Here is a 27,137-nt window from a genome sequence, read left to right as displayed (position 1 = left end):
TCCGAGAATGCACGGAACGACTTGGTACGATAACATTGTGTCTGGGCCATTTCCGGATTACTTGCGGGATGTCGGATGACGATGAAAAGCAGAGAACTCTTAGGAAATTAAACTAAACTTTAACTCTCCCGTAAATCTGTGGACCTGGGAGCGATGCGCGGACGTCGCCGAGGCGTTCGTATTTTACCGCGACAACCGTTTTATTATCGTCAGCCATTTTGCAACAGTTGTTAGTGAAACACCTGATGCGGCGTTGCCGGACAGTCGCTGATAAGAGACGCGTCGTGTTCAACCGGGGAAATCGGCTGACGGCGCAGCGTCGGAACACTAGTCAGAGCCGGAACGGAACGGCCGTTGTTCGGTCCGGCAACGTGGCCACCGCTAGATTTCTCTCATATGTCCCCACCACCCGCCAACCATTCCCCGCTGGGGTTCACCTCAACAAGCGGCCCGTCTCCCGCACTAACGCTGATCGGTAGCGTAACGTTTGTTTACACTTTGCGTTGCATTGCATTTCGGTCTGTCCGCGTATCGTTACTCACATGAAAAATTGTTCTATCCCCGTCGTCCCGTTCGCTTCCGTCGCGTATCTATCTCAAACCGTCCATCGGATCATCAGTTCTGTGCACAGAGACCAAACGTTTTGTTTTTCGTGCCGAGCGCCGCAGCCGTGCCCGGCGATAATGCTATGTTAACGTCCGCTCGTTGGTCCGATCCGATGCTCGTCGTAATGTTAGTTAACCGGACAAATGTGACGAGAAATGAAACGGCATTCGGATGAACACATGGCGTCCGCGGACACTGTCGGCGCATACGCCACCGCCGCTGCGACCCGTTCACCGCCTAGGTCCAGGCCCAACCTGGTAACCATTTCCAATGTTGTCCAGTCGAATTTCGTTTCGCAGGCCATAAATAATCCAAACATACAATTCAATACCGTGCAGCCGTTCAGCGCGCCCACAATGCCGGTCCTAGCCATCAACGAAAAGGTTCCAGGTTCGCTACCTGGTGGCTCCGCCATGCCAGCCCTCCACACGATACAGGCGCAACACACTATTCAGCAGATAAGGCAAAAAGTCGTACCGCCCACGACCATAATTCAACAGCAACAGCAGCAACAGCAACAGCAGCAACAACAGCAGCAGCAACAGCAGACTCAGTTTCAGAGGCTCAAGGTCGAAGATGCCCTGTCCTATTTGGATCAGGTGAAATATAAATTTAGTAATCAACCTCAAGTGTACAATGACTTCTTGGACATAATGAAAGAGTTCAAATCACAGAGCATAGACACCCCCGGAGTGATAACACGGGTCTCAAACCTATTCAAAGGTCATCCTGAGCTCATAGTTGGTTTCAATACGTTCCTACCTCCGGGTTATAAAATAGAAATAAAAAATAACGAACTTGGCTTTCATGTTTCTGTGTCGATACCTCAAAGTCCGGCAATCACATCTTCCCAGACAATAATACATTCGACAACTCAACATATAATGTCAAGTACTCCAATAGTTACTACTCCACCTGTCACTTTGACTACCACACCGCCCGTAGTAATTAAACCAGCCGGACATTTACCTGCCATAAATCAGGTCAATACTACTTCGGTTGTAATAAATCATCATACGACGCACAATAGTGTGACACCTACTGCGCCTACTAGCAGTGTTCATCCAACTCAAATACCTTTGTCTGTAGCTAGCTTAAGCCAAGTGGCATCGAATATACCTCAAGTGTCGATACCTACAACTCAAGAATCAACCAACTCACAAAATCAACCAGTTGAGTTTAATCACGCCATAAATTATGTGAATAAAATAAAAAATCGTTTTCAAGGGCAACCAGAAAAATATAAAAGATTTTTAGAAATATTACATACTTATCAAAAAGAGCAAAAAACTCATAAAGATAATGTGCCGGTGGCAGAAAAAACATTAACTGAAGCCGAAGTATATCAGCAAGTTGCCAAATTGTTTGAAAACCAAGATGATTTACTATTGGAATTTGGACAGTTTCTACCTGATGCTAAAACTCCTGATGCCAAACAAGCAGCAGAAACTAGTATAGTCCCTCCCAAGAAGACTACTGTTGTTACTAGTGCACCTCCTGCAATTCCTTTGCCACCGCCACCCCCCATTAAAAAAGAACATCCGGCCTCTATTCCAATTACTAAAGAAATTGTAAAAGAATCAAGTGTTCCAAACGTAGCTATCAAAAGAACTTCGTCATTTTCTTCCAGTCAGAATTTACCACCGCCTAAAAAACCAAAATCTCCATTTCCAAGCTTGGGAGATGTATCTTATCAAGAAGCATATAAATACGGTACATTAACAGATTTTGCATTTTTTGATCTCGTTAGGAAATCAATTCATAATGCTTCCGCGTATGATGATTTCTTGAGGTGCTTAGTTTTGTATTACACTGAGATCATATCGAAATCAGAACTGCTAAATTTAGTGCAGCCTTTCCTTGGAAAATACTCAGAATTATTTAGAAGATTCAAAGATTTTATTGGGACTAGTGAAAAAAGCAATAATGCTGCCGCAGTTCCAACAGAAAATAAACTTTGTGGCTTACCACATTTTTCATTGCTCGATCCTGGATCTAATCGCCAAGATAGATCTGCTGGTGATCTACCTACTGATATCGATTATAGCATCTGTAAAAGGTTAGGTGCAAGTTATTGTGCTGTACCCTCAGATTATTTAACTCCCAAATGTAGTGGTAGGACGAAAATGTGTTATGAAGTACTGAATGACACGTGGGTTTCTTTCCCTACGTGGTCTGAAGAATCATCATTTGCCACTAGTCGAAAAACTCAATATGAAGAATATATGCATAGGTGTGAAGATGAAAGATTTGAACTTGATCTCGTAATGGAAATTAATTTGGCAGCAATATATTGTTTAGAAGAACTATCAAGAAGATTTAGTAGAATGACACCTGAAGAAATATCTAAGTTTAAATTGGAAGACTGTAGTTTTGGTAGTGATACAACTTCAATGACAACTAATAGACGAGCTATTAAAAGATTATATGGTGATAAGACATCAGATATACTTGAAGGACTTCAAAAAAATCCATTATCCGCTGTTCCAATAGTTTTAAAAAGGTTAAAATCCAAAAATGAAGAATGGAAATTAGCACGAAATACTTTTAATGAAATTTGGAAAAGTCAAAATGAAAAGTACTATCTTAAATCATTAGATCATCAAGGTGTTAATTTTAAACAAAGTGATATGAAATTTCTTAGATCAAAATCGTTACTAAATGAAATTGAAGCTTTATATGATGAGCGTAATGAACAGAGTGATACTAGCACTGGACCTCATTTGGTGTTTTCATATGTCGATAAATCAATTATAGATGATGCTGCTAATTTGTTGATTCATCATGTCAAGAGACAAGCAAGTATTAATAAAGAAGATAAACAAAAAATAAAATCGCTTATTAGAAGGTTTATACCCGATATGTTTCATCATCCGAGGCAAGAGTTAAGTGACGATGAACGTGACGGTCAGAATGATTGTTCTAATAATAATTCACCTGAAACAACTAAAGCATCTTTGCGGATTTCCGAAGAAAAAGATTTACCCGAGCTTAAAATAACTGACAATGATAAATTAAAAGCACCTGAACATTCTAGTACAGAAGAATGTTACACTTTATTTTATGGCAATAATAATTGGTATTTGTTCCTCAGACTACATCATATACTATGTGATCGCCTTACTCAGATATATAAAAAAGCCTCACAATTACTTCATGACGAATGTATTTATCAGGTGACTAGATCAGAGACTGCAGCTGAAAAGCTTAATCTCAATCCCAATTCACCAATTCTGTTAGAAGACTATTATCCTGCTCTACTCGATATGATTAAAAATGTCCTGGATGGCAATATGGATTCAAATACATATGAAGACACGCTAAGAGAAATGTTTGGTATCCACGCATATGTAGGATTTACACTTGATAAGGTTGTTGTTTATGCTGTTCGTCAGTTGCAGCATTTAGTGTCTGATGAATACTGTCAAGAATGTTATAATTTATTTATAAAAGAAAGTAAAAAGAATGGGACAGGTGGTCTTTGCAGTACAGCATGCCAAAGAATTGCACAAGAAGCAGCATATCAACGTAGAGCTGAATCTGCCTTGAGTAACGATAACAATTGCTATAAAATATTTATATACAAATCTAACTGTAAACTAACGTTTGAGTTGCTGGACACTGACACAGATGATAATCAGGACAGTGGTAAATGGACAAGTTTTGATAACGAACCACTATCTGAAACTAATGATGATAAACAAGAAGAAAACCAAAGTCCTAAAAATTAAATATTCAGTTTATTAAAATGATCTAACCTTAAATAACCAAGTATTCTATACCTTAATTATTATTTATTATTATTAATTTTTTACATAAATTGTGTTTCTACTACAATATGTAGCCTAATTTTTCTTGCTCTGTATTGATTCCAAAGTCTCGTCTGAACTATTACTTTAAAAGGTAATGCTATTTATAAAATTATAAATTAACTAAGTAACTATGTTACTAATATTTTTAATTATGTTTCAGTTTTGCCTTACAATTGTATATAACTATTCATTGACATTTGATGAGCATCAAATAAGCCAGTTGCCACATATTTTTTTTTCATAAAAGTAAGAATATATTTTTTTTTCAAAAAATTGTTAAACTACATTTTTTGTAATAAAATAAAAGAAATGTATTAATAATAAGTCTTTGTTTTTCAGAAAAATATTAAACTAATTTCCTCGAAGGTTTGTTGATTGAATATTCAAGGAATAACTAAGGTAACTTAATAAATATTTTTAATTTGGTACAGATATAGTTAATCTCCTTGTTTGTCATATAAATGGTAGTTATATGTAATTGTGATATCAAATCACCTAAAATTATGATAATCATTTTAATAAAATGTGTATGGTATTAAGTTTGTTGATGTCAAAATAATATTATTCTGGGAGTTTGGATTTAGTAAAGTAATTTGATTTGTTAAATATAACTAATTAATAATTTAAAAGAAAATATATTATTGTTAGCATAAGCCATTGTGAAAAGTCATGTGTTTATAACTGTTTACATTTTGTCAACAATACTTGACACCAGTCATTAACATTAACCTAAAAGAACTTGATATCAACAATTACATTTGACACGTCATTACAACATATTAAATATATATTAGTAATTCTCATTTTTAATTATTCAATTAATAACTCTTTTTATTGCAACTACTTACCTACTTATTAGGAAAATAACATTTTTTAGCTTTAATTTGATTCCTTAGTATTTCAAATTAATATTATAAAATATTGGTTATTGAATAATATTTAAAAAACAATTTTATTTGAACCTATTTGATATAATGTTAAATTAATTAATTAAATTATTTTTTTCAGCAATCCAATTACCATCCATTCTAGCAACAGTGGACAGTCATTTTACATTCTACATCATTAACATCATTTATTTGTACATTTTTACTATTGTTTAAAAAATTAATATTATGTATAGAAATGCTGTATTTATGTATATTTTTTTATTTTACTTTTTCTGTAGAAAAATAGATATTTTAATCAGTTACCAATGGATGTTTTTTAGAACACCAATAGGAACAATTGTGAAAATTGTGAAATTGAATTTCACTATTAGAACAAATAACCAATTTTATTAAGAATCTATACTTTAAACTGTGAATGTAGGATCTTAGCATAAAATAAATTATAGTTTTAAATTTAATATCGTGCAGCAATAGCAAATCATGTTCAAATGTGGGTTCTTCCATTGTGCATAGGTTTTTTTAAATCTGTAAACAAAAAATGTGTAATTATTTTGTTACAATTTTTTGTATTTATAGCCTATAATGGTGTAAATAATTTATATATTTTTCATTATAAATAATTTCTTAACGTGTAGAAATGATTGAATTGATAATTGTATTATACATGCCATAGAAATGTTAATATTTATTTAATAAATAGGAAAATATTTTTTAGAGAGTAGTATTTTTAATGAATTTTAAGATAGGCATGAAAATTTAAAATATATTATCTATATGAATAAAAATGTCAATAAAATTGCCATTTTCTGAATTGATATCCTTGGTTGCTTGTAAATTGTAATATGTTTATTACAGTTTTTTTTTTAAAATTTAATTGAATTGTTTGCATTATATTTTTTTTATTTTTAGTTTGTTTATATATATATTGATTAATTTATTTGAAAAGAATTAATTAAAGTTTTATTTTATACTTTTTGAATTTACTTTTATACTTTTACCGTAATTCTTGTAAACAATCAAACATCTTGTGAATATTATAAAATATTAATTTGACAAAAATGTATTTTAATGAGTTTTTATACACAATTTACAATGTAGTTACTTTAAAACAATTTTAATATGAAACTAAACATACATTTTTGATTAATTCCTACTTTACCCATAATAAATACCAATAGGTACTTAATAAAGGCTGAAAATGGGTTATAAAGACTGGTTTTAAATTATTAGACTTATGTTAAACATAATTATTGAATAAACAATTTTTAAATGATTATTCAAGTAAAAATATATCTATGAGTATTTTTTATTAATATTAGCATTTAGCAATAAGTAAAAACATATATTCTTTATACTATTCAATATTTATACTATATACTATACTGTATATTTGTATTATATTTATTCTTTTTTCTAAAGCAATCAAGTATCAACAAAAAACAATGAAGTTAAAAATAGGTACTCATGAAAATTAGTAATGTTAATAATTCACAAATTATTATGTGTTCTATTTAAATTTTAAATACTCATTGCCTTACATTGGGTTTAATACTAAAACATAATTTAAAAATTAATGTTTATGTTTGGTATCATTTTAAATAAAATTCCACAAACCACAATATTCAATACATTCTTTAACCATTCAATAAGTCAAAGGGAAATGATAACTTTTAATGACATTTTTTTTTTCAAACAGAAAATTACCTTTATTCAAAACATTTTATGAATAATTAATGTGAATTTTATATTTTTATATAAAACATAAGAAAATATAAGATTTGTAATAATAGAATTACCTTTAAAAACAGGCATCCAGCCTTTATATTGTAAACCATGTTATAATTTTAAAATTGTGAAACTATATAGGTACTATATGTAAATTATTAATAAGTAGCATTTTAACTGTAAAAATTAATTTGTATTTATCACTTATCAAAAAGTAGAATTTTAACTGTACAGATGTATTTATTACTTTTCAATAATCTAAAATATATTTTATATTATTATGTCCATACAAACCACAAATCATTTAATATGTAGTATTATGTACGACATAATTAAAATTTGTTGTTTATTGTTAAATGTTGTATTTGTGAATTTTTATTTTGACCATCATTTTCTTTCTTTAAATAATACATCTGTAATCATAGCTTATTTAAAATTTTTAAAAAAGGGTTATGTAAGAAATTTAAACACAGAATTTCCGTCTGTAAAACAACCAACAAATATATAAAATTATTAAATTCTATTTGAATATTTGATGAAAATGATGAACTATTTCATGTTAGATTTATAATTCTGATGTCTGCCGTCTGGTAATAGTGCACTAGTGGTACTCTGACTCTCAATTGTCTCTCATGAGTCCAATGCGTAAACCGAACGGTCAACAAAAGAGTTATCACTTATGGATGTAATAATTATTGTTTACGACGAATTACAAATAATCATCAATTCGTTTACTGGTAAATGCTATTAATCATTATCTTTTAAGTACAAATCTCTTCTGTGGTTATAACTTATAACAGTTATGACATTAAAATATGATAAATAAATGGTATTTCAAGGCATTCAAAATGTTTGTAAATTGTTATTTGTTATTCGTAATTTGTAAACAAAATCCAATAGACAAAACTGTTTAGGTCGTCCAAGAATTAGAATTTCGTTATATTATAAATTGATTACAAAAAAGATCACGTGCGTTTTAAAAGATAAAAAAAATAACTATTAATCGAAAACTATTGTACTGGGTACCGCACTGTACGATTTACAGGTTAAGATGCCATGTAAGTTTAATTTTTTTCTTCCATGATTACCAAAGCATCCCCGGCCCCCATCACATCTATCGTCGTTTAATTTTCACGTCTTTTCACTCTCTGTTCGTGATACTCGACCACGTTATTTAGCGAGTGTTAATTTATTTTAGATTTTTTGTATTTCTAGTTAATATTTTCGTTTCAAATGGCTCCTGCTGCTAAACAGGTAACATGTTTATTATATTATATTTATATTCTTTAGATTGCAAATTTAATTTGTAATACAAGTGCTAAAGTACTTGTATATCATTTATGACTGGTCGTCTTGTACTCGTGTTTAAGACTCGCATGTGATTTTTCTACTCTTTTTAGTTAACGTTAATTTTATATAACCTTTACTTAGTGTAATTGATTTAAACTTATTTTAGTTACTTTCTTTAAACAATAACGTTATTTCAAAATAATAATAATAATGGTTATTTTTTAAGGCTAAAGCCGCTGGTGGTGAAAAAAAGCCTGCGGCCAAAAAGCCGCAGGCTCAACAACCTGCCAAGGCTAAACAAGAAGCACCTAAGCCAAAAGCTGAGCCTAAGACTCAGCCTAAAAAAGCTGAACCAGTAGTCGAACCCAAACAACAAGCTAAAAAGAACACCAAACAAGTTCCCAAAGCTCAACCTGCACAAGACAAGAAACCGGCTAAGGAACAACCTAAGAAGGAAACTGTAATTATTTTTTATTATTTATAATACTCGATAATAATAATTTCTAACTTAAATTTTTTTTTAAGGCACCTGCATCAAAGAAGGTTGCACCAAAAGGAAGCCAAGACAGTAAGAAGCCTGCTCCTCAACAACCATCTAAGGCTAATTCTAAAGCTGAACCAGCTAAGGAAAAACCTAAGGCTGTCAAAGCTGATCCTAAAGCTAAAAAAGCTGAACCAGTAAAAGCTAAAGAGCCTGAAGTAAAACAAACCAAGAAGGCTCAACAACAGGCAGCACCGCCAGCTAAGGGTAAGAAAGAAGAACCAAAAAAAGTTAAAGAAGAACCCAAGAGCAAGGCTACAAAACGTCCAGCTGAAGAAGTTCCTAAAGCTGTCAAAAAAGATAAGAAAGAACCAGTTAAAGCCGAAAAGAAACCTGAACCTGCTAAAGCTGCTAAGAAAGAACCTGAAGCTGCCAAGAAAACTCCAGCTGCTGCCAAAAAAGCAGTTGAAAAAAAACCTACTACCGATAAAAAACCAGTTGAGAAAAAATCTGCCACTTCTGCTCCAGCTCCAGCCAAAAAGCCTTTGACTGCTGCTGTGACTGTTAAGAAGACGGTAGCTCCCCCCACATTAAAGAAAGCACCTGGTGCGCCTAAGAAAATTGCTTTAACAAAAAAAGCTAACACTGTACAGAAGAAACCTAAGGCAACATTGAGAGGTAAAGGAGCTGCTTTGAAAAAGAAGAAGGAAACTAGAAAAATGACAATCGATTGTACTCATCCTGTAGAAGACAGTATTATGGATGTCAATAATTTCGTAAGACTAAATATTATTATATATGTTTTGTTTTTATAATATTATATATTTAATATTTATTTATAGGAAAAGTTCCTTCAGGAACGAATGAAGTATAACGGAAAAACTAATAATTTTGGTAATGTTATTTCATTGGAAAAAACAAAAACTAAAATTATTGTCAATTCTGATGTACCTTTCACAAAGAGGTATGTAACGTATCATAATATTGGCTTTTAACAATTTTACAATTAAGCATTTTTTTATTATTGTATTATAATTTTAGATACTTGAAATATTTAACGAAGAAATACTTGAAGAAAAACAATTTGAGAGATTGGTTGAGGGTAGTCCATAGTGGACCAGACAGCTATGAACTCAGATACTTCCAGGTACAAAATTTTAATTTAAGTTTGATAATATTTATTACGAAAAAGTATGTGAGACATACTGATTTATTACTGGGTCTAGAAAATCTAATATATGACTCATGATGCATAATGTTGTTAATTTAGGCCAAATATTTGTATGAGTCCTTAAGGACCATGGTTTCAAGTTTTGTATTTTATTAAGTTATTGGAAAATGATCAATGTTTAATAATATGTTCTATAAACAAACATCATAATTCATAGCAAATTCCATTTAATTGATCTATTATTAAATTCTATTAAAGATTCGTTTTAAAAAATATCAAAAGAAAAATCCAACAACAAACATATTTTCTTATCTTTAAATTTTAACATGTGTCAAATAATTGTCATATTTTTACTATCAGCTCATAATGGATTCCAGACATAAATTTAGTTTAGTTTTTTGTAAAATAGATATGTCCTAGAAAATGAGTATAGTATACTTTTAGCATTGTTTGTACGTAGTATAGACATGCCAATGGGAAAATAAGAAACTCCAAATGGATATGACTATTTTTTAGTGTTACCGTTCGAAGTAATATTGGATACATACAATGTTAGTGTTAGATTTGTAACCATAGATGTAAACCAAACATTGGATTATTAATCAGCTAGTATATAATTATATTATAGGTATAAATATACCCTGTAACATATTTAAATTTTTATCAATTTATTCCTGTCTTATTGCCGTCTGAAAAATGTTTTTAATTTATATTGGGCGTTTCATATTTTTCTATTACGTGTGGCGTATCTATACTATAAATAATCAATGCTTATGGCATTAAATCTATAAAAATAATTTTGTGTTTAATTAATATTAATATTTCATTGTTTTATTTTTATATAAATTCACTTAAAGAGAATGTTTACAATAAATATGCTTACTGTTTTTGTTTATTTATAAGTATAATTTAGGTATAAATTAGTTTGTGTATAATACTTTAAAATAAGAAATATGTAGAAACAAAACTCGATACTATTATTGTTATATAAGTTTCACATAAATTGTAGGAAATACTGAATTGTAACCATAGTTTGTTATGTTGAAAAAAACCTTTGCCCCAAATGCCTTGTTCATATAAAAACTTTCCCAGCCAATGGTGAAATAATCAAATACTTCAATAAAAATTTATGTATTAGTAAATATAAAAATTACTAATCAATTATATTAATATAATTTGAACAGTTTGGCCACAAATTAAAAAGTTTAAAAATATTTATGTTACAATGAATAAAATTCATACTCATGATCTGTATTATTTTAAATAGTTAATTTAAAATTTCATGATAACCAAATTTATCTATAATAGTTGCTATAAATTTTATATCAATTAATTTTTTAAAATGTTTGTTATAGATCAATAATGCTGAAGATGATGACGAAGAGGATAATGCTGATTAAAGATTGAAAACAAATTTTATTTTTAATTGTTTGACTCCTTGTACATCGTCTTATTAATAATAAAAAAACAAAAAAATATTCATATTCTTACTAATTATTATGTTACATATCTGCTTTCAACATGGAATTGTGACTAAGCATTATATAATAGTCACTGATATTAATAATATTATATTAATACCATATTGTATATTCTAATCAAATACTAGAAAATATTAGTTTTTGTTATATTTGATGGCAATAACCACATAAGAAGTATGATAAATTTATTTTAATTTCACTTTATATTTGGTGAAATCTTTTATCCAAATTAATACTAAATAGATTGAAAGATACTTAGAACTTTTAAATGAACAGTGTTTGGTAATAACGTAACATGTGTAACTTGTTACTGTAACATAGTTACAATTTTCAGTAACGTTATGGTAACTTCGTTACTAATATTTTTGGGTAACGCCAAGAGAAACAACGTTAATTATTTAGAAGTAACTTACCAGAAGAACGTGTTACATTATACATTTAATTATATTTTAATGTTTTTGGGGAATATATATCGCGGTGTTTTGAGGGCACTTTCGTGGCTCTTTAATGTAGCTTGAGATATTTGTACAAAAAAAAAAGCATGTATAACTGATCAAAATTTTGAAGATACATTATTGTATAAAATAAATATAAAACATGATTGATTTAAAATAGACTTTTTTTATGAAACTTAAATAACATAAGAGTAACGTTATTGTAACTAGTTACTTTTGAGTCAAAAAAAGTAATGTAACGCATTACTTTTGTTCTTAAGTAACTAACAAGTAATGTAGTTACCTTTTCAATTTTATAACCTGTAACGTAACTTACCCAACACTGTAAATGAACTACTTATCGCTTCGGAATATTACCTCCTTTAAAATAATAACAATTTAATAAAAGTTATATTATGTATTGGGTTTCTTGTGTTTTAGTTACTTTATGTATAAATTTAAATAATACACTATTTTCAGTACTATAAAAAATTTGACTAATGACTACTAACTAAACATTTTCAAATATTAAATACTTTATAACCATTTTGAAGGTTTTGTTTACCAACTTTTTCTAATTTTCATTTTGTAATGTGTTTCAAAGAAAAAATTAATAGACTACACCATTTTAATAATCAACACTTTAAAAACTTAATACATTGTGATTACTTTTTGATAAAAAATAGTTTAACCTACGTACCATATTACTAATATAAAAATAAATTTAGAATATCGATATAAATATATTTTAAAATATTCTTATTCCTTAGTAGTATGGTTGACTGACCTCAGTTTAGATTGTTTAGAACCGTCTTTCATAACTATATTTTCTATGCAGTGATTCATCATTTAATTCTCAAATTTTTATTGTATAATGGCCTATTCAATGAAGAGGAACACTCAACGTCTACTATGTAACAGAACAATTTCCTCTGTTAATTTTTTTATTTTTATAGTCCAATATATTATATTTATATAATTATATATATTGTAAGCAAACTTTTATTATTTTGATTCGGAGAATCATTTAAGATTTAAGACTCAAATTGAATTCATAGGATTTTTTTCACTAAAAAGTAAATTCATAAGTTTTGTGTAATAAATTTAGAATGTTTTATTATAATAATATAATATATTTTTCAAAATAAACAAAGTGATACATTGTATATTATATACAATTTAGTATAAATTAGATTAGCACCCCCTATAAGCAAAACTTGTGCTGGGGAGCAATTCTTATGAATACAATATTATTAGAATACTTTATTTTATTTTATTATTTTTTTTAAATAGGTTTCAAATAGAAAAAAGTAAAGAGTAAAGGTAATAAATACATAATATCTATCTAAATATAAGTTTAAAAATATTAATCATATATAGATAAAACAAGACTTTTAACATTGCTTTTGAGTTTTGAATAACTTCAAATTACAAAAATGATTCATATTAATACTTAACATTTGACCAAAAACTTTATTTTAAATAGGTAAACGTATATTTATATTTTGTTTGTATCATGTACTAGGATCCTGATCTAAACAGATAGGTAATTAAATGTTTATTTTTATTAATTTTCATTAAAGTATTACAATTTAAAACATACCTGAAATAATTTATTAATAAATGAATGTAGTAGTTGTATGAATTAATAAAATAAATAGATATTTAATTATGCAATTTATAGTTGTTACTATTAATAAGGATATTAAAGTCCCTGCCCAAATCGAAATACCATGAGTATATATTGTAGCAAAGATAAATAAAAAATTCTTTTGTGTGCATTATTAAATATGAAGAATAATTTTCGTAAAGTATTATTTAAAAAATTTACATGGCTATCCCATTTAAATTTATAGTCAATAATTAGACCAAGAAATTTAAATTCCATATTTCCATCTCATTTTCTAGTTTAACACACTCTGGCCCACATGTATTATTAGATATTGAAACACATTTTATTTAATGGACTATTAAATTATTTTAATTTAAAATATTACATTTCTGTAGGCAAGGCCGTATCTGTGGGGAGGGTGGGGACCAAGGGGTCCGGACTTCCCCTGAATTTTTTTTTGTTACGGCCTTGTCGGTATGTTAAAACAAATATACTTACCTAGATTTAATTAATATATTTAAGTTCAGTTTTAGTTTATTCTTGCAAAACCAATCATTGATAATATTTAGAATTTTGTTTGCTTCCCAGTTCATAATACAAAGCATCTGTATAGTTTGTTCAGATAATAGTATTATAGCAGTATTATCAACAAAACTTAAAATTTTAGTATTTAAATTGTCTGCATTTATAGGAGGTCATATATAAATTATATAAATCAATTTATTCTTACTTTTTAGCCATGGACTATGGTAATATATAAATCGCTACAAATTTTTTTTTGTATGTAAAATTTAAATTCAATTTTAGATTCTAAGCAGAATAATAAATTACAAAACTATTGATTTTCCAATGCTGGGTGCCTGGATGTTAGTTTCTTTTGTATCTGTAATAATAATGCTTCGAGACGATGACTCTACACTTAGAAATTAATTACTTCTAAGTTCTAGAGTGGTTTACTGGTTTCTACTCGGTAATTGAATAAATAATTGGCACATTTAACAGGCTAGTGAAATAAATTTTATCGTAATTTCAGAACAAGAATTTTCACGCTTAAACAGCGAATTATGAAGCTTTCAACAAAATCAAAATAATTTATTAGTTACGATGCAGTAATTCAAAAATAAATATCTAACTATAGGGATTTGAAAGTTTTACTAAAATATTCTTACTAGTATTTAATAGACATTATAGATATGATAAAACTCATAAAATATTTTTTATAAACACTACATAATAGAATATATCGTACCTACCAATTAATCACTCTTCATAGACTCATAATTCATACATACCTAAGTACCTAACCTTACGTTTATATCTAAGTTATTGGAATATAACGCGAAAATGACATACAAAAACAGAAATGTGTATATTTTTAGTGTGTAGCCATGTAGGTACATTTTGATGGGTATTATATACATAAAATATAGAAAAATATTATTCAACAAATAGAATATATCATGTATGAGAAAAATATTTTGTGGTACCTAGGTACGACATTACATCAAAGTGAATACCTACCTGTTTGGATTAATTCCATAACGGTAATAAAATTTGAATAAATATATAGTACCATTTTCTTTATTGATATATTCCTTTAACGAATTTCTTTGTCCAAATGAACATTTACAGTGCCCAGTGATGTATCTTACCGTGACTCAGAGCCGCAGCTAGGAATTTTCTATGGGGAGGGTCCAGTTCTATAGATAGGAATTTTAAAACTTATTATTAAAAAATAGAAATACAATAAAAATGTTGTTTTAGGTTTAGAATAGTCACTAGGGTAAACGGAAAAAAGTCTCTAGTTGCCGTAAAAATAAAAGGAAACAAAGACAAATCTGCAGATATTCCTAATTTTTAATTTAAAACAAATAGATTAAAATATAAAAATAAGAGATCTTTCATAACTGAATAAATACATTTTTATATTTTTTAAATAATAATATAATATTATTATATAACTATATAAGACCATATTCTTTTAATTTTTAATAAATTTATAATGAATAAGTTTGATTGAACATTTTATGTCAACGTTTTGATGAAGATAAATCTGCAGATATTCCTAATTTTTTAAAATAAATAGGTCAGAAAATTATATAGAGATTTTTTATAATGAATAAATACATTATTATATTTTTAAATAATAATATTATTATAAGATATTTTTTTTTAAGTTTTAATAAATAAATTTATTATAATTTTATATTTTATATATTTTCATATATGCAACGGGAGATTTTTCCGTGTGAATTTTTTACCAGATACTTTTTATCCTAATATCAGTCACTAGACAAAAATATGCAATGTATATGCATCATAATAAAATAAAGAGATTTTTCTTTTTATCACTTAATTTTGAATTTTCGCTGATTTATTTGCAAATGATAGCAAATGCGCATCAACTTTTTATTTAAAATAATGCTAAATGAATAATAATTAATAATTATACTGTATAATAGTAAATTATTTTATCCAATTTATAAATAATACTTACTTGATTTTGGTCAATATCAACAGGTGCTAATTAAGATAATCGAGAAACAATTTCACTAGTGATTAGTGTGAGACGCTTTTTTAAAGTATTTGAATGCATTAAACTACACAAGCTAAATATTTTATAAAACAACTAAAAAGTAGTACCTAGATAAATACATAATTGTGACTGATATCAGTGATATCACCATCAATATACCTTGGGCACTATACTATAAATGTACTATATTATATTAAGTATTTAATCAGTTAAAAAAAAAAATGGTTTGAAAAATTTTAAATTTTAGAATGTACTAGAAATTTTTACATTTTCTACTTTGTCAAAGGGGGTGGGGTTGAACCTCTAAAACCTCCCCGTAGCTACTGGCCCTGCGGCGTGACTCCACGTGTCCCAATATAATATAATATATATATAGACATATAAAAAATTATACATAAACATTTAAAATTACGTATACTTACATTCGAAAGAAATTAACTATAAATTATAAGTACCTGTCTTTTTTATTTATGATAAAAATAAATATTTTCTACTGTCTTTTATTCAGGACATAGGTACATCATACATTCATACACCATATTATATAGCATATTAATATCGCGTGCAGTGCGAAAATCATAGTTTAAATTTTAAATACGAAGAGGGGTCTTTTATTATTGTATCTAATTGGTAGAACGAAATCGACACGGGCGACCGATTCACAATTATTGTTATAGTTATTGTCAACGAGTGAGTATATTAGATTTACGATGGTTCTCATATATTAAATTCATCCTGTAGTATTCATTTATCACATTCTGGGACATCGAAATTTATTATCTCTCGTATAATCGACATTTGTACAGTTTTGAACTTTTTAAGTCTTATTTTCGAATAATAATATAATGTAGGTATGTTTGAGGAACTTTTAGTAGTGAGAGTGCAGTCTGGTGCGAGTACAATAATTGTACTTTTCGTTATTTCGAACACATTAATACATTATGTAATTCAGTATTCTGATTGTTTTTACTCTATTGCGTATTTAATTTCATTTGCTGGAATCGCGAAAAAAAATAGTTACGGAGAAAAACAACGAAAAGAATTTTCTAATTATAACAATTTTATACTTGGTTTCAAAATTGTAATTATGTAAGCAATAAGCTTATTGTTTCTTTTTCGTTGTTACAGTTTAATTTCATGCTATTGTTTAGCTTTAGCATTTTAGATAAAATAGGTATGTCAGAATTTGAAATTTCCAAACCGGGACATCATAAATAGAATAACCTTTTTTTTTAGATAGGTAAGCCTGAAACCATGCCGTTTGTATTTTAGGCTGCGTACGAGTTGATTCCCTGGTGATTAAAAGGTATGTGCGAGTTGATTCCCGAGGTCGCTGTAAATTGTGTCCAATTTTAATTTTTTAGGTAAATTGCGGCCTGGGTATAATTTTGTATGTATGCCTACCTAAATATGTTTTATTCATATGTAAATTACATATAAGAATTTTTTAATTCAGTATTTCAGAATGAATAATTTTAGATGGTCTGGTATAAACATATCATCAACGGCTTTTCTTTTTAAATTGTTGTCAAATTTCTGTCGATTTATTATTCGTCCCGAAATTTCAAAATGATTGTGATCTTGAAAACTATTTATACACATTATACACATATTATTATTATCATTAAATTTCAAAAAACACACATTTTAATTGTGCAACACCAACGTTGAATATCATTTTTTAGCGATTTGTGAAAATGAAATTTGAAACTATCATAAATACTTCCAAAGTTTTAATCCTTTCGCCTTTCATAATGTCCATTTTTATTAAATTGAAAAAATATGTAAGCTGTAAAGCAACGTAAAAGTAAAACTTTGCGTAAGATCTTCGAGCAGGCTGTTAGTATATTTTATTAGTGAACATATAGGCGTGCGCAGACATTTGTGGCAGGGTGGGCTAAGTCAATAAATATTAAGAAACCTGAACTCTGATGGAAGAAACAATTAAAATGTTACATACTTTAATTTACCTACTCATAATCAGTAATCACCTATACTATTTAAGAATTAAGGCATAATCATTCATATGATTAAAAACAGATACATATTTTTTTTTAATCAAATAAGAAATATTGTAATTGCCAACACAGTTTAATACAATTTCGCAATTTGTAATGGTATATGACATAATATGTTATCAATTTTATTTTTAAAGACATTTAATTTATTATTATTGTGTATCAGTTATTTTTCACCTACCTATTTAATGTTTTATGATTTTTGAAAAATCAAAAATCTTTATGTTTAGAACATGTATTACTATGTATAAAAATTTTGGTACAGCTCGCAGGGTGGGCCACGCCCCCCCTGTGCGCACGCTTATGTTAGTGAACATACATATAACTAAGGTCCGTCAGCCTGGCACCCCGAATTCAAAATTTCGACTTCAAACCTTTTTAGATAATTAGTAACTAATTTGTAACAATTTGTAACGCAAAAATTAGAATTTGTAACACAGGATTTACCCCCGAAAAAATGGGTAATTTTTTAGGGGTGCTGTGTTGACGTCAGCCTGGTACCCCGAATTAAAAATTTCGACCTCAAACCTTTTTAGATAATTAGTACCTAATTTGTAACAATTTGTAACGCAAAAATCGGAATTTGTAACCCAAAAATTACCCTCGAAATCGGCGTTTTCAAATTTTGGGGTGCTGGGCTGACGTCAGCCTGGCACCCCGAAAAAATTACCCCTTTTTTCGGGGGTAAATCTTGTGTTACAAATTCTAATTTTTGCGTTACAAATTGTTACAAATTAGTTATCTTAAAAGGTTTGAGGTCGAAATTTTGAATTCGGGGTGCCAGGCTGACGGACCTCTATATAAGCCTAATTTATTTTATTATTATCAAGCAAAAATGAATACTGATCAAATTGTACAGCCGAACGGAAATCGGAATATCCCAGGCCGCAGTTAACGTTACATTCTAAATATACCCTGGACACAATTTACGAATGTTATAAAAGTACATGAGCCGCAATTTACATAGTATATGAATATAATCTTTTTGGGGGGACGCAATTTACCGACTCCCGAGTCATTATATATTTTTTTCAATATTTAGTCTAATATTCAGCCTATTAGCGGCTTAGCGCAGATCTAAGAGACACTACGAGGAGGTTACCTGACAAGTTTTTCAAAAATGTTGTCTATTTTTAGTTTTTTCATATTTTGAAAATCATTTAATTTCTATTTATCAATTATTCATTGTATTATATTATAATTTATTATTTATTAAAAAAAAAATTAGTAGTTAGGTAAAAATGTAAAACGCATTGTTTTTAAAAACTAGTATCTGGTAATTAAATAACCAATATACCGTGACATCACTTCTCTCAAAAAATTTTGTGTTTCTCGGTTTTCATGGATTTTCTAGTCCCATTGCTTCTGCATTTAATATTTTAACTGCACTGTCTGCACTTCTAAGTTCTAACAACTCAATCTATTGATATACAACAATAGGGAATCAACTCGCACATACCTCTTATTTACGGGAATCAACTAATATACATAAAGTAAGTCTTGGGAGTCAACTCACTTACTTCTATATTTTAGACTAATAGTCATTTAGATAAAATATAATACGATAATCATTAATCATATAATTATTCTATATTTTATTGTTAAATATTATTAAATAATACAATATTAACGTTATTTTCTCTCTGCTTCCATTAACCGTGACAAACTTAATGACACGCCGTTAAAAAACCTAGACAAATAGCAACCTTAAGATAAAAGAGATATAAATTTATATCTCTTTTAAATTGTACTTTGCTCAAATCGGTCCAAATGTTAAAATTGTTAAAATTGTTATTAATAGTTGGGTACTTCGTACTTGGGAAATAAAAAAGTGGCACTCGTATAATTTATTTCCTTGGGATTTTTTCCGACTACCAATTTACTGATATGTTATAATTTTAAATAATATATTTATTGTGTGACTATACATGCCTACATGCTATATATTGTGGAATCATGTTACTTTGTGTGTGTAACACTTACTTTGTAAATTAATGTGGTGTAGTAGTATGAACTATTTATGGTACCTAGATTGGTTATATCACTTGTACAATGTACATAGTCATAATAGTCATATTGCAGATGTTTGTATTACATTTTATTGTTACTTGGTTGACGTGTTTGAAATATTTTTGATTAACTTATAAAAAGTTAAAATTGTAGCTGTGATTTTTCAAGGAAAACCTGGAAAACAGATGCGTCAAGAAAATTTGCGTAGAATTCAAAATAATTTCCCAATGGAAATAGAGAGCCCCCTGCTTCATCATGAAATTTTTACACATTCAACATTTTTTTATAATTAACAAATGTTCTGTAACCTTTAATTACTATGTAAATAAAAACAAGTGATGGATAGACAGAAAGTTTAATGTTTTTGATACAGCAATATCAACCGATTTTATTAATTACAAATTTATAAAATAATGTAAAGTATGAACTTAACCAAGATATTATATAATGATGAACCGAGGAAGGGGATGGTTCATCATTATATAATATTTTAGTTCTAATAGTTCTAAAAGACTTGGACAATAAAATTATGATCGAATGAGTTTTACAAGGGTCGTGATTGAAGGTAATCATAAGTTAATCAAATTAATTCATTTTTTTCAATTCTCATAATATTACAATAGTTGTATTTACTCATCATTAGTAGATATACCTACATATTTATTATTTACTACATTACATTTTTTTAAGATAAAAATAAATGATGCATATTTTAGTTATATGATAGTGATAAGTGATGTTGTTTTACATCAAACAACACGTAGGTAGGTACATACCTATATTAAAGTTAAAAACTAAAAAATAAAATAAGTGATTGTACGAAATTATACAAAATACTAAAAAATGTTTTTAAAATGAAAATTCAAGTTAACTTTTCAATTCATCGAAACAAATTACTTGTAAATAATATGGGCATACCTAACCTAACTTAACCTATTACCTATGGGTATCGATGGATAATCGAATTAAACGGAAAATCGCATAAATCGTACAATAATCATTTTCTTTCAGTTTTACATATAGATAATAAAATAAATAAATAATACATTTATTATAATTTTATAACTAGTATTTAACAATTATTTTTTTGTTATTTATTTTAGAGGGAACGGGTCCATATTATTTGTACCATTGTACCATAAACTCTGCAAATAATATGAAGTTTGCGCACACCCCGGGACGGCCGTACCCGTTTTACCAGGACGTAAGCTGTAAGCATAAGCTTGAATTAAAAAAAAAATATTTTTGTAGACGGACAGTAGACCAGCTTGGCCTGGCGTGCAGCGGCCGTTTGTCAGAAAAAACAATGGCACACAGTTATATTTTATAATACGTATCGCGCGATTACGAGACAAGGACCTACGTCAACACGGACGTCAGCTGCACCGTCAAGCAACGTGAACAAATAACAAAAGCGACCGTCATCGGCGGAGTCGGTACTGCTGCGCAGTAAGCAATGGCCAATGCCCAATGGGATCTTATTGTACTTTTATTATCGTCGCAATTTCCGCGGCGATCAGCTGAGGCGGTTCACTCAGGTCCGGCAATCGCGGCGCCCGAAATTTCAACAGGGATCGGGCGGAAGGGCCACGGCCACGCACCGTTTTGGGCCGTGGCTGGCGGCCACCCGTTTGTCGTCCTTTAGCCGACCGACGTCCGTCCATCACGGCCGCGATGGCCGTTTGCGGCCATCCACTGCGGAGACGGTACGGTTGGTACAGCCGTCGGTCAGCTGACGCCCGCGCCCCGCACAGCCGTGCCCGAACGAAAACAACAAACCCCGTACACCGCCGCTCTACAGCTAACGACGTATAATATTGTCATTGTTATTTGTTACTATACTGTTACTGTAAGTTCGCCTACTGCGTTTGAATCGTTGCTGTTTGCTACCCGTTCCTTCGTCAGTCGATACAGACCGTTCCCGTTTGTCAGGTCGTCTATCGTCGACTAGTTTTGTTACGTTCCGCGCTACACAATGAAGTTCCAGTACAAAGAAGACAACGTTTTCGAGAAAAGGAAGACTGAGGGCGAGAAAATCCGGAAGAAGTATCCCGATAGGGTCCCGGTAAGACGAGTTCTATGATGACGGCAGTTCGGAATTGATGAAACGTCCCAGACATTTTTCCCCTTTTCGTTTTCCTCCTTTCCTAACAGTATTGTTGGCCATTGTCCACGACGTGACTTGTTTATTTTTACTGAGGCAAAGGTCAATGTCAGGTTTCTCCTCTTTCGTTTTTACTCCGCCGCCGCCGTCGTTGTCTTCGTTGTTGTTGTATTACGTTTTAATTTTTTTTTTTTTTTTACAGGTGATTGTTGAGAAGGCCCCGAAATCGCGTATTGGTGAGCTCGACAAGAAAAAGTATCTGGTACCCTCCGACCTGACAGTTGGCCAGTTCTACTTCCTCATCAGAAAACGCGTTCACTTACGTCCAGAAGACGCCCTGTTCTTTTTCGTCAACAACGTCATTCCTCCAACCAGTGCCACAATGGGATCATTATACAATGTAAGTGTTTCCAAGGTCAATACTTAAATGCCTTTCATTCATCTGAACCTTTTTTTTTTGTTTTATTTTGTAGGACCACCGCGAAGAAGATTATTTCTTGTATATCGCATATAGCGATGAAAACGTTTACGGACGAGTATAACTCACTTCTGAAATATCGGTTGGTTGTTTTTTCATTGTTCATTTCAAAATGCACTCCTTGAATATATAATGACCTAAAAAAAGAAATAAAATGTATTAAAAATTGGTTAATATATTATACCAAAAACAAAAAAAATAATAATACTATTATTATGTTTATAATATAAGCTTCTCATACATGGTGGTATAAAAACTATTTTATATTGCAACAAAAAGTATGACATGTTTATGTATTGTTAGATACTTTGTAAATTATAATTTTGCTAAAATATTAACCTTTGTTTGATTTCTTATTATTTGTATTAAGCTTACTATGACTTGTTTATAAGATATTTATAGCTAAATGTTTTGGTGTGCTAATTCTGTGTGTAAAAATATTTTAAATTATTTTGTCATTTCAGAAATGATTAGCATTACAAACATTTGGCCACTCATCCTGTATATACTTATAATTATTTTAAATAAATTCTTTATTATATATTAGTAATATTTATTGTGTATTTGTTTATTTAACTACTCATATAGACATATAGTTTAAAAATAAAACTTGATAAACTAGCAAAAATATTTTTTTTTATGAATGTAATTATATTGAGTACATCTTTAATGTTTAAGATTATTGATAAGTTATTATTTGTCTTAAAATGACAATATTTAATAGGAGCAAATTAAATTATAGAAAATATATATTTAAATATATATCATAAAAGTAGATTAATTTAAACGAGTTCATTAATCTATTTTTGATTTGATGTCAATCACAAATTAAACTGTAAGTTTTTTTTGTTTAGTTATTATGATTTTCTTGATTAGTATAAATTCAACTACTGCATTTAAGTCATGAATGCAAACGTAATTGATCAATTATAATATTGGATTTCAATTTAAATGTTATTGACTTTAAGATGGAAATGGATAGTTATCTCTCCAGTTAATTTTATTTTATTAAAAATTGAAAGTATGAGTGTGTTCCAAAAAAATTGATATTTTCAAGTAAAAAATATCAAGGTCACATAGAAATATCGAATGATGATATAAAATGAAATATTATTTATAATGATTTCATTGTTTTTAAATGTTATCATTGTTACGATAAAAAATCACAATTACTATATTGATTAATTTTTATGTAATTAAGTGAACGTATTTGGTAGGTATGTCAGTATGTCACCAGAGACTGATACAAGGATAAAGGGTCTAGTGGACAAACTCAATCAATGTGGTATTGGTATATTGCGTAGGTAAAAGTAATAAATATATTATGTAAAATATTCTCATGTTATTGATTTGACGACTAATTTTGTCAACTCACCTGCCAGTGTCTGACACAACTGCGTAATGCACTAATGCACTATAAATTATAATGCGTATTATGTTTATGAATTTGTATGTTCAATAGTAGTTATTAAAAAAGGGAAATTTAAAGTTGTGGATGGTGCAGTTACATATTTCGCGGGTTTTTCTTCCATGGCGTTTTGGTCTCTTCCATGCTCACGTTATCATTATTGGTTAATGTTTTGTTGACTGTCGATCACACACACTGGTAATCGTGTGTGGATCCTTTCATTACTTTTTCTCCGTCACTGGCACAAAAAAGGTAAGTTATTTTTTTTTCATCCAACTCGATCTAAATAATTTTCAACACCTATTCCTTGTTGTTTTGCATTTTGAATTCCAATTTTCACGCTTATTTTGTAATTGCTTTCAGGACCAACCATGGGTCAAAGTGTAGTATTTAGGAGGCGGCTTTCGTATAACACCAAGAGTAACAGGAGGCGTATGTAAGTATTACAATACCGATCGGTTCGAGAACTTGATTCATTTTAATATTTTTTGTTTGATTAATATCGTGTACATTATTTTAATATCATGCGTATTTCAGGGTACGCACTCCCGGTGGACGGTTAGTCTATCAATACTTGAAAAAGCCAAAGCGTGTACCCAAGTGCGGTAACTGTAAAATTAAGTTACATGGTATCAAGCCGGCTAGGGCCATTGAGAAGAGTCGTATGTGCAAACGCAAGAAGACAGTAAAACGAGCATACGGTGGAGTTTTATGTCATAGTTGTGTCCGTGAAAAGTACGTATAATGCTCGCATTTTGATTATTTTTTACGTTATTATGTTGGGCTGTTAATGGATTTGAATACTAATTTTGGTCTTATTTGGGTAGTAGATTTTGTACCACATTATGTCTTTAATTATGATTTAAATATAGGTTAGGTACTTATTTTCTGTTAGGTCATGCTATTATATTAATATACCTATATGTCTTGCAATTTATTATGAGCATGTAATATGTAATCTACCTTGTAAAAATAATTTATTACTGAAGCATTGTCCAGCATCATTCAGTTTATTAATTATACAATGTTTCACAAACAACCATTGAATATTAAAATTATATTTAAACTTAAAAATATACCTTATGTTTTAATCTTTAATGTCAGAATATCCATCCAAAATGGTTTAAATACTGAACAATTAATTCATGATTAGTCTTATAAATTGTAACTTGATTTTGCACAGTTATAATTTAATTAAATTAAAATTGTTAAATATAAATATTTTTTTTTCAATAATATTCATTCTTACTGTAGCTTGATATGTTATGAATTCTATTTGGGAATTTGATATTTATATCGGTTTAAAATTAAATTTTTTAATAAATATATGAATTTAGTACTCAGAAATATAAATAATATTGGTTTTATTTGTATTGGTATGTAGTCAATACATTAGTTGTTTTCTTTCACTTATCCGTGTGCAATGTAGATACAATTCATTCACATAAAATTGTTTTTTTTTTATGATTGTGATTTGTCTATATTGTGTATATAGCAGAGAGAGAGAAAACGTATTGACATGTTTTAAGGGAGTAAAGAAGGTTGCATCACAAAAGCATTAGTGATTTAATCGATACAAACTCCCCAAAGTAACTAAAGCATTGAACACTCTTAGAACTAATAAGTTTTAATCTAAGGCTACATGTTGCTGTACAATTAGTTACTAAATCTGTTACAATCTAAATTGTAATGTTATATACTAAAATGTAATCTTCATAATTTATTTTGTTAGTTACATGATATGTAGTAAATAAGCTCTGTCTATGATTAAAAATCAAAAAGTAATATTGTTATTAAAAATTTATTAAATCATTATTATAGTACTGTACATTTCATGAATTGTATATTGAAAATAGTTACCGTTTTTAATTATTCTATGTGAGTATTTCATATTTAATAATTATTAATAACTACAGCCATATGCATAATTTTGCGAGAAAGCTTCTCTTCTGGCATGGACATATAATGAGGCGAAAGTATTGACTTGGCCGACTTATTTTAGCTTGTAATTTATTGTATACATATTACAAATAATTAATTGTATAAAACAAAAGACAGCTATTTAGAATTTTGTTTGACATAGAATTATTAATTTAGGGACAAAATGTTAGCTCATTTACTTATAGACAAAAGGTTAAATTATTTGGTTAAAATAACTTGATTAACTTACTATATTGATATTATGATAGATTAAGAGTTAGAATATTATAAAAATTATATTCTTGTAGAATACATTAATTCTGAGCTTAAAAGTTAAAAAAAAACAGAACTATATAATAGGTGAATTTATATATTTGTCTTGTCTTGGGTATCATTTTATTTTATTGAATTTATATGATTTAATTATTGCATTATGTAATCCTAATGACTAATGAGTATTTGCCTTTCTATAAGTTTCTATTTAATATATTTAATAAAACATACTATCTCATTGACATTTTAAAAATAATTTTTTTATTACAAAGTTGCAACAAATTTTGTTCCAATAAGTCCCTACATATATATTATAAAATTTATTTAATGGCTTTTTAAATGTATATTTATTTATTTTTCAGGATCCTCAGAGCGTTTTTGGTTGAAGAACAGAAAATTGTCGTTAAAGTTCTACGATCACAGAAGAGTTCAACTAAAAACAAGTTGAAAACCAAATGAGTAGTTTTACTTAACCAATTTTCAAAATAAATGTTAATTTTATAACAGACTTATTATATTTTAATTTTTATCCATCTGATTTCTATATATATATATCTATACAGTTTTTCCTTTGCAGTTTGCACTATAATGTTATTTTTATATGTCATTTGAGTATAAACTATACAGACATAAAAATTATGAACAAGGAAGTTGTTCTGTGTGGCAGGTGAGCAGATCTATTTAATAGATGTGTTTAATTTTATGATGATACATTGTATATGAAAAATCATTCTAAGTAGAGACGGTGTATCAGCATAGTCTAGATTACAAAAATATATTATTTTACTATTTATATAATGTTGTTATTAGTAATAATGTATGATACAAAATTTATATTAAGTTTTCAACCCTTTTTATTTGCAAAAAATATTTTTATTAGTGTTCATA

At 29.0% G+C, this 27,137-nt stretch overlaps 4 protein-coding genes across 4 annotated transcripts; all 4 read left to right on the top strand.

Annotated features, from left to right (window-relative positions):
• The first annotated feature begins 321 nt into the window (after positions 1-321).
• LOC132928268 (paired amphipathic helix protein Sin3b) lies at positions 322-4,664 on the top strand. Its single transcript, XM_060992820.1, has 2 exons — positions 322-4,509; positions 4,579-4,664. Exon 1 carries the CDS (start codon positions 762-764, stop codon positions 4,335-4,337), a length of 3,576 nt encoding a protein of 1,191 aa, XP_060848803.1. The 5' UTR covers positions 322-761; the 3' UTR covers positions 4,338-4,509; positions 4,579-4,664.
• Positions 4,665-8,126: 3,462 nt separating this feature from the next.
• LOC132929089 (large ribosomal subunit protein eL22-like) lies at positions 8,127-11,453 on the top strand. Its single transcript, XM_060994179.1, has 6 exons — positions 8,127-8,287; positions 8,550-8,783; positions 8,849-9,580; positions 9,647-9,768; positions 9,846-9,951; positions 11,331-11,453. Exons 1-6 carry the CDS (start codon positions 8,267-8,269, stop codon positions 11,373-11,375), a joined length of 1,260 nt encoding a protein of 419 aa, XP_060850162.1. The 5' UTR covers positions 8,127-8,266; the 3' UTR covers positions 11,376-11,453.
• Positions 11,454-21,889: 10,436 nt separating this feature from the next.
• On the top strand, positions 21,890-23,200 carry LOC132930293 (gamma-aminobutyric acid receptor-associated protein). Its single transcript, XM_060996073.1, has 3 exons — positions 21,890-22,131; positions 22,373-22,570; positions 22,644-23,200. Exons 1-3 carry the CDS (start codon positions 22,042-22,044, stop codon positions 22,710-22,712), a joined length of 357 nt encoding a protein of 118 aa, XP_060852056.1. The 5' UTR covers positions 21,890-22,041; the 3' UTR covers positions 22,713-23,200.
• A 952-nt stretch (positions 23,201-24,152) lies between these two features.
• Positions 24,153-26,757, top strand: LOC132928933 (large ribosomal subunit protein eL34). Its single transcript, XM_060993886.1, has 4 exons — positions 24,153-24,308; positions 24,420-24,492; positions 24,594-24,791; positions 26,612-26,757. Exons 2-4 carry the CDS (start codon positions 24,428-24,430, stop codon positions 26,706-26,708), a joined length of 360 nt encoding a protein of 119 aa, XP_060849869.1. The 5' UTR covers positions 24,153-24,308; positions 24,420-24,427; the 3' UTR covers positions 26,709-26,757.
• The last annotated feature ends 380 nt before the right edge of the window (positions 26,758-27,137 follow it).

The sequence above is a fragment of the Rhopalosiphum padi genome, chromosome 4, assembly GCF_020882245.1.
Source record: "Rhopalosiphum padi isolate XX-2018 chromosome 4, ASM2088224v1, whole genome shotgun sequence".
Lineage (NCBI taxonomy): Eukaryota > Metazoa > Arthropoda > Insecta > Hemiptera > Aphididae > Rhopalosiphum > Rhopalosiphum padi.
The sequence above is the reverse complement of the archived record's forward strand: the minus strand, read 5'-3'. Positions and strand labels throughout refer to the sequence as shown.

Coding starts and splice junctions, on each gene's coding strand:
- LOC132928268 (XM_060992820.1), top strand. CDS start 762: ATGAAACGGCATTCGGATGAACACATGGCGTCCGCGGACACTGTCGGC.
- LOC132929089 (XM_060994179.1), top strand. CDS start 8,267: ATGGCTCCTGCTGCTAAACAG. Junction 8,288..8,549: donor TGGCTCCTGCTGCTAAACAG/GTAACATGTTTA, acceptor TTATTTTTTAAG/GCTAAAGCCGCTGGTGGTGA. Junction 9,952..11,330: donor ATGAACTCAGATACTTCCAG/GTACAAAATTTT, acceptor TGTTTGTTATAG/ATCAATAATGCTGAAGATGA.
- LOC132930293 (XM_060996073.1), top strand. CDS start 22,042: ATGAAGTTCCAGTACAAAGAAGACAACGTTTTCGAGAAAAGGAAGACT. Junction 22,132..22,372: donor AGTATCCCGATAGGGTCCCG/GTAAGACGAGTT, acceptor TTTTTTTTACAG/GTGATTGTTGAGAAGGCCCC. Junction 22,571..22,643: donor CAATGGGATCATTATACAAT/GTAAGTGTTTCC, acceptor TTTATTTTGTAG/GACCACCGCGAAGAAGATTA.
- LOC132928933 (XM_060993886.1), top strand. CDS start 24,428: ATGGGTCAAAGTGTAGTATTTAGGAGGCGGCTTTCGTATAACACCAAG. Junction 24,493..24,593: donor AAGAGTAACAGGAGGCGTAT/GTAAGTATTACA, acceptor TGCGTATTTCAG/GGTACGCACTCCCGGTGGAC. Junction 24,792..26,611: donor CATAGTTGTGTCCGTGAAAA/GTACGTATAATG, acceptor TTTATTTTTCAG/GATCCTCAGAGCGTTTTTGG.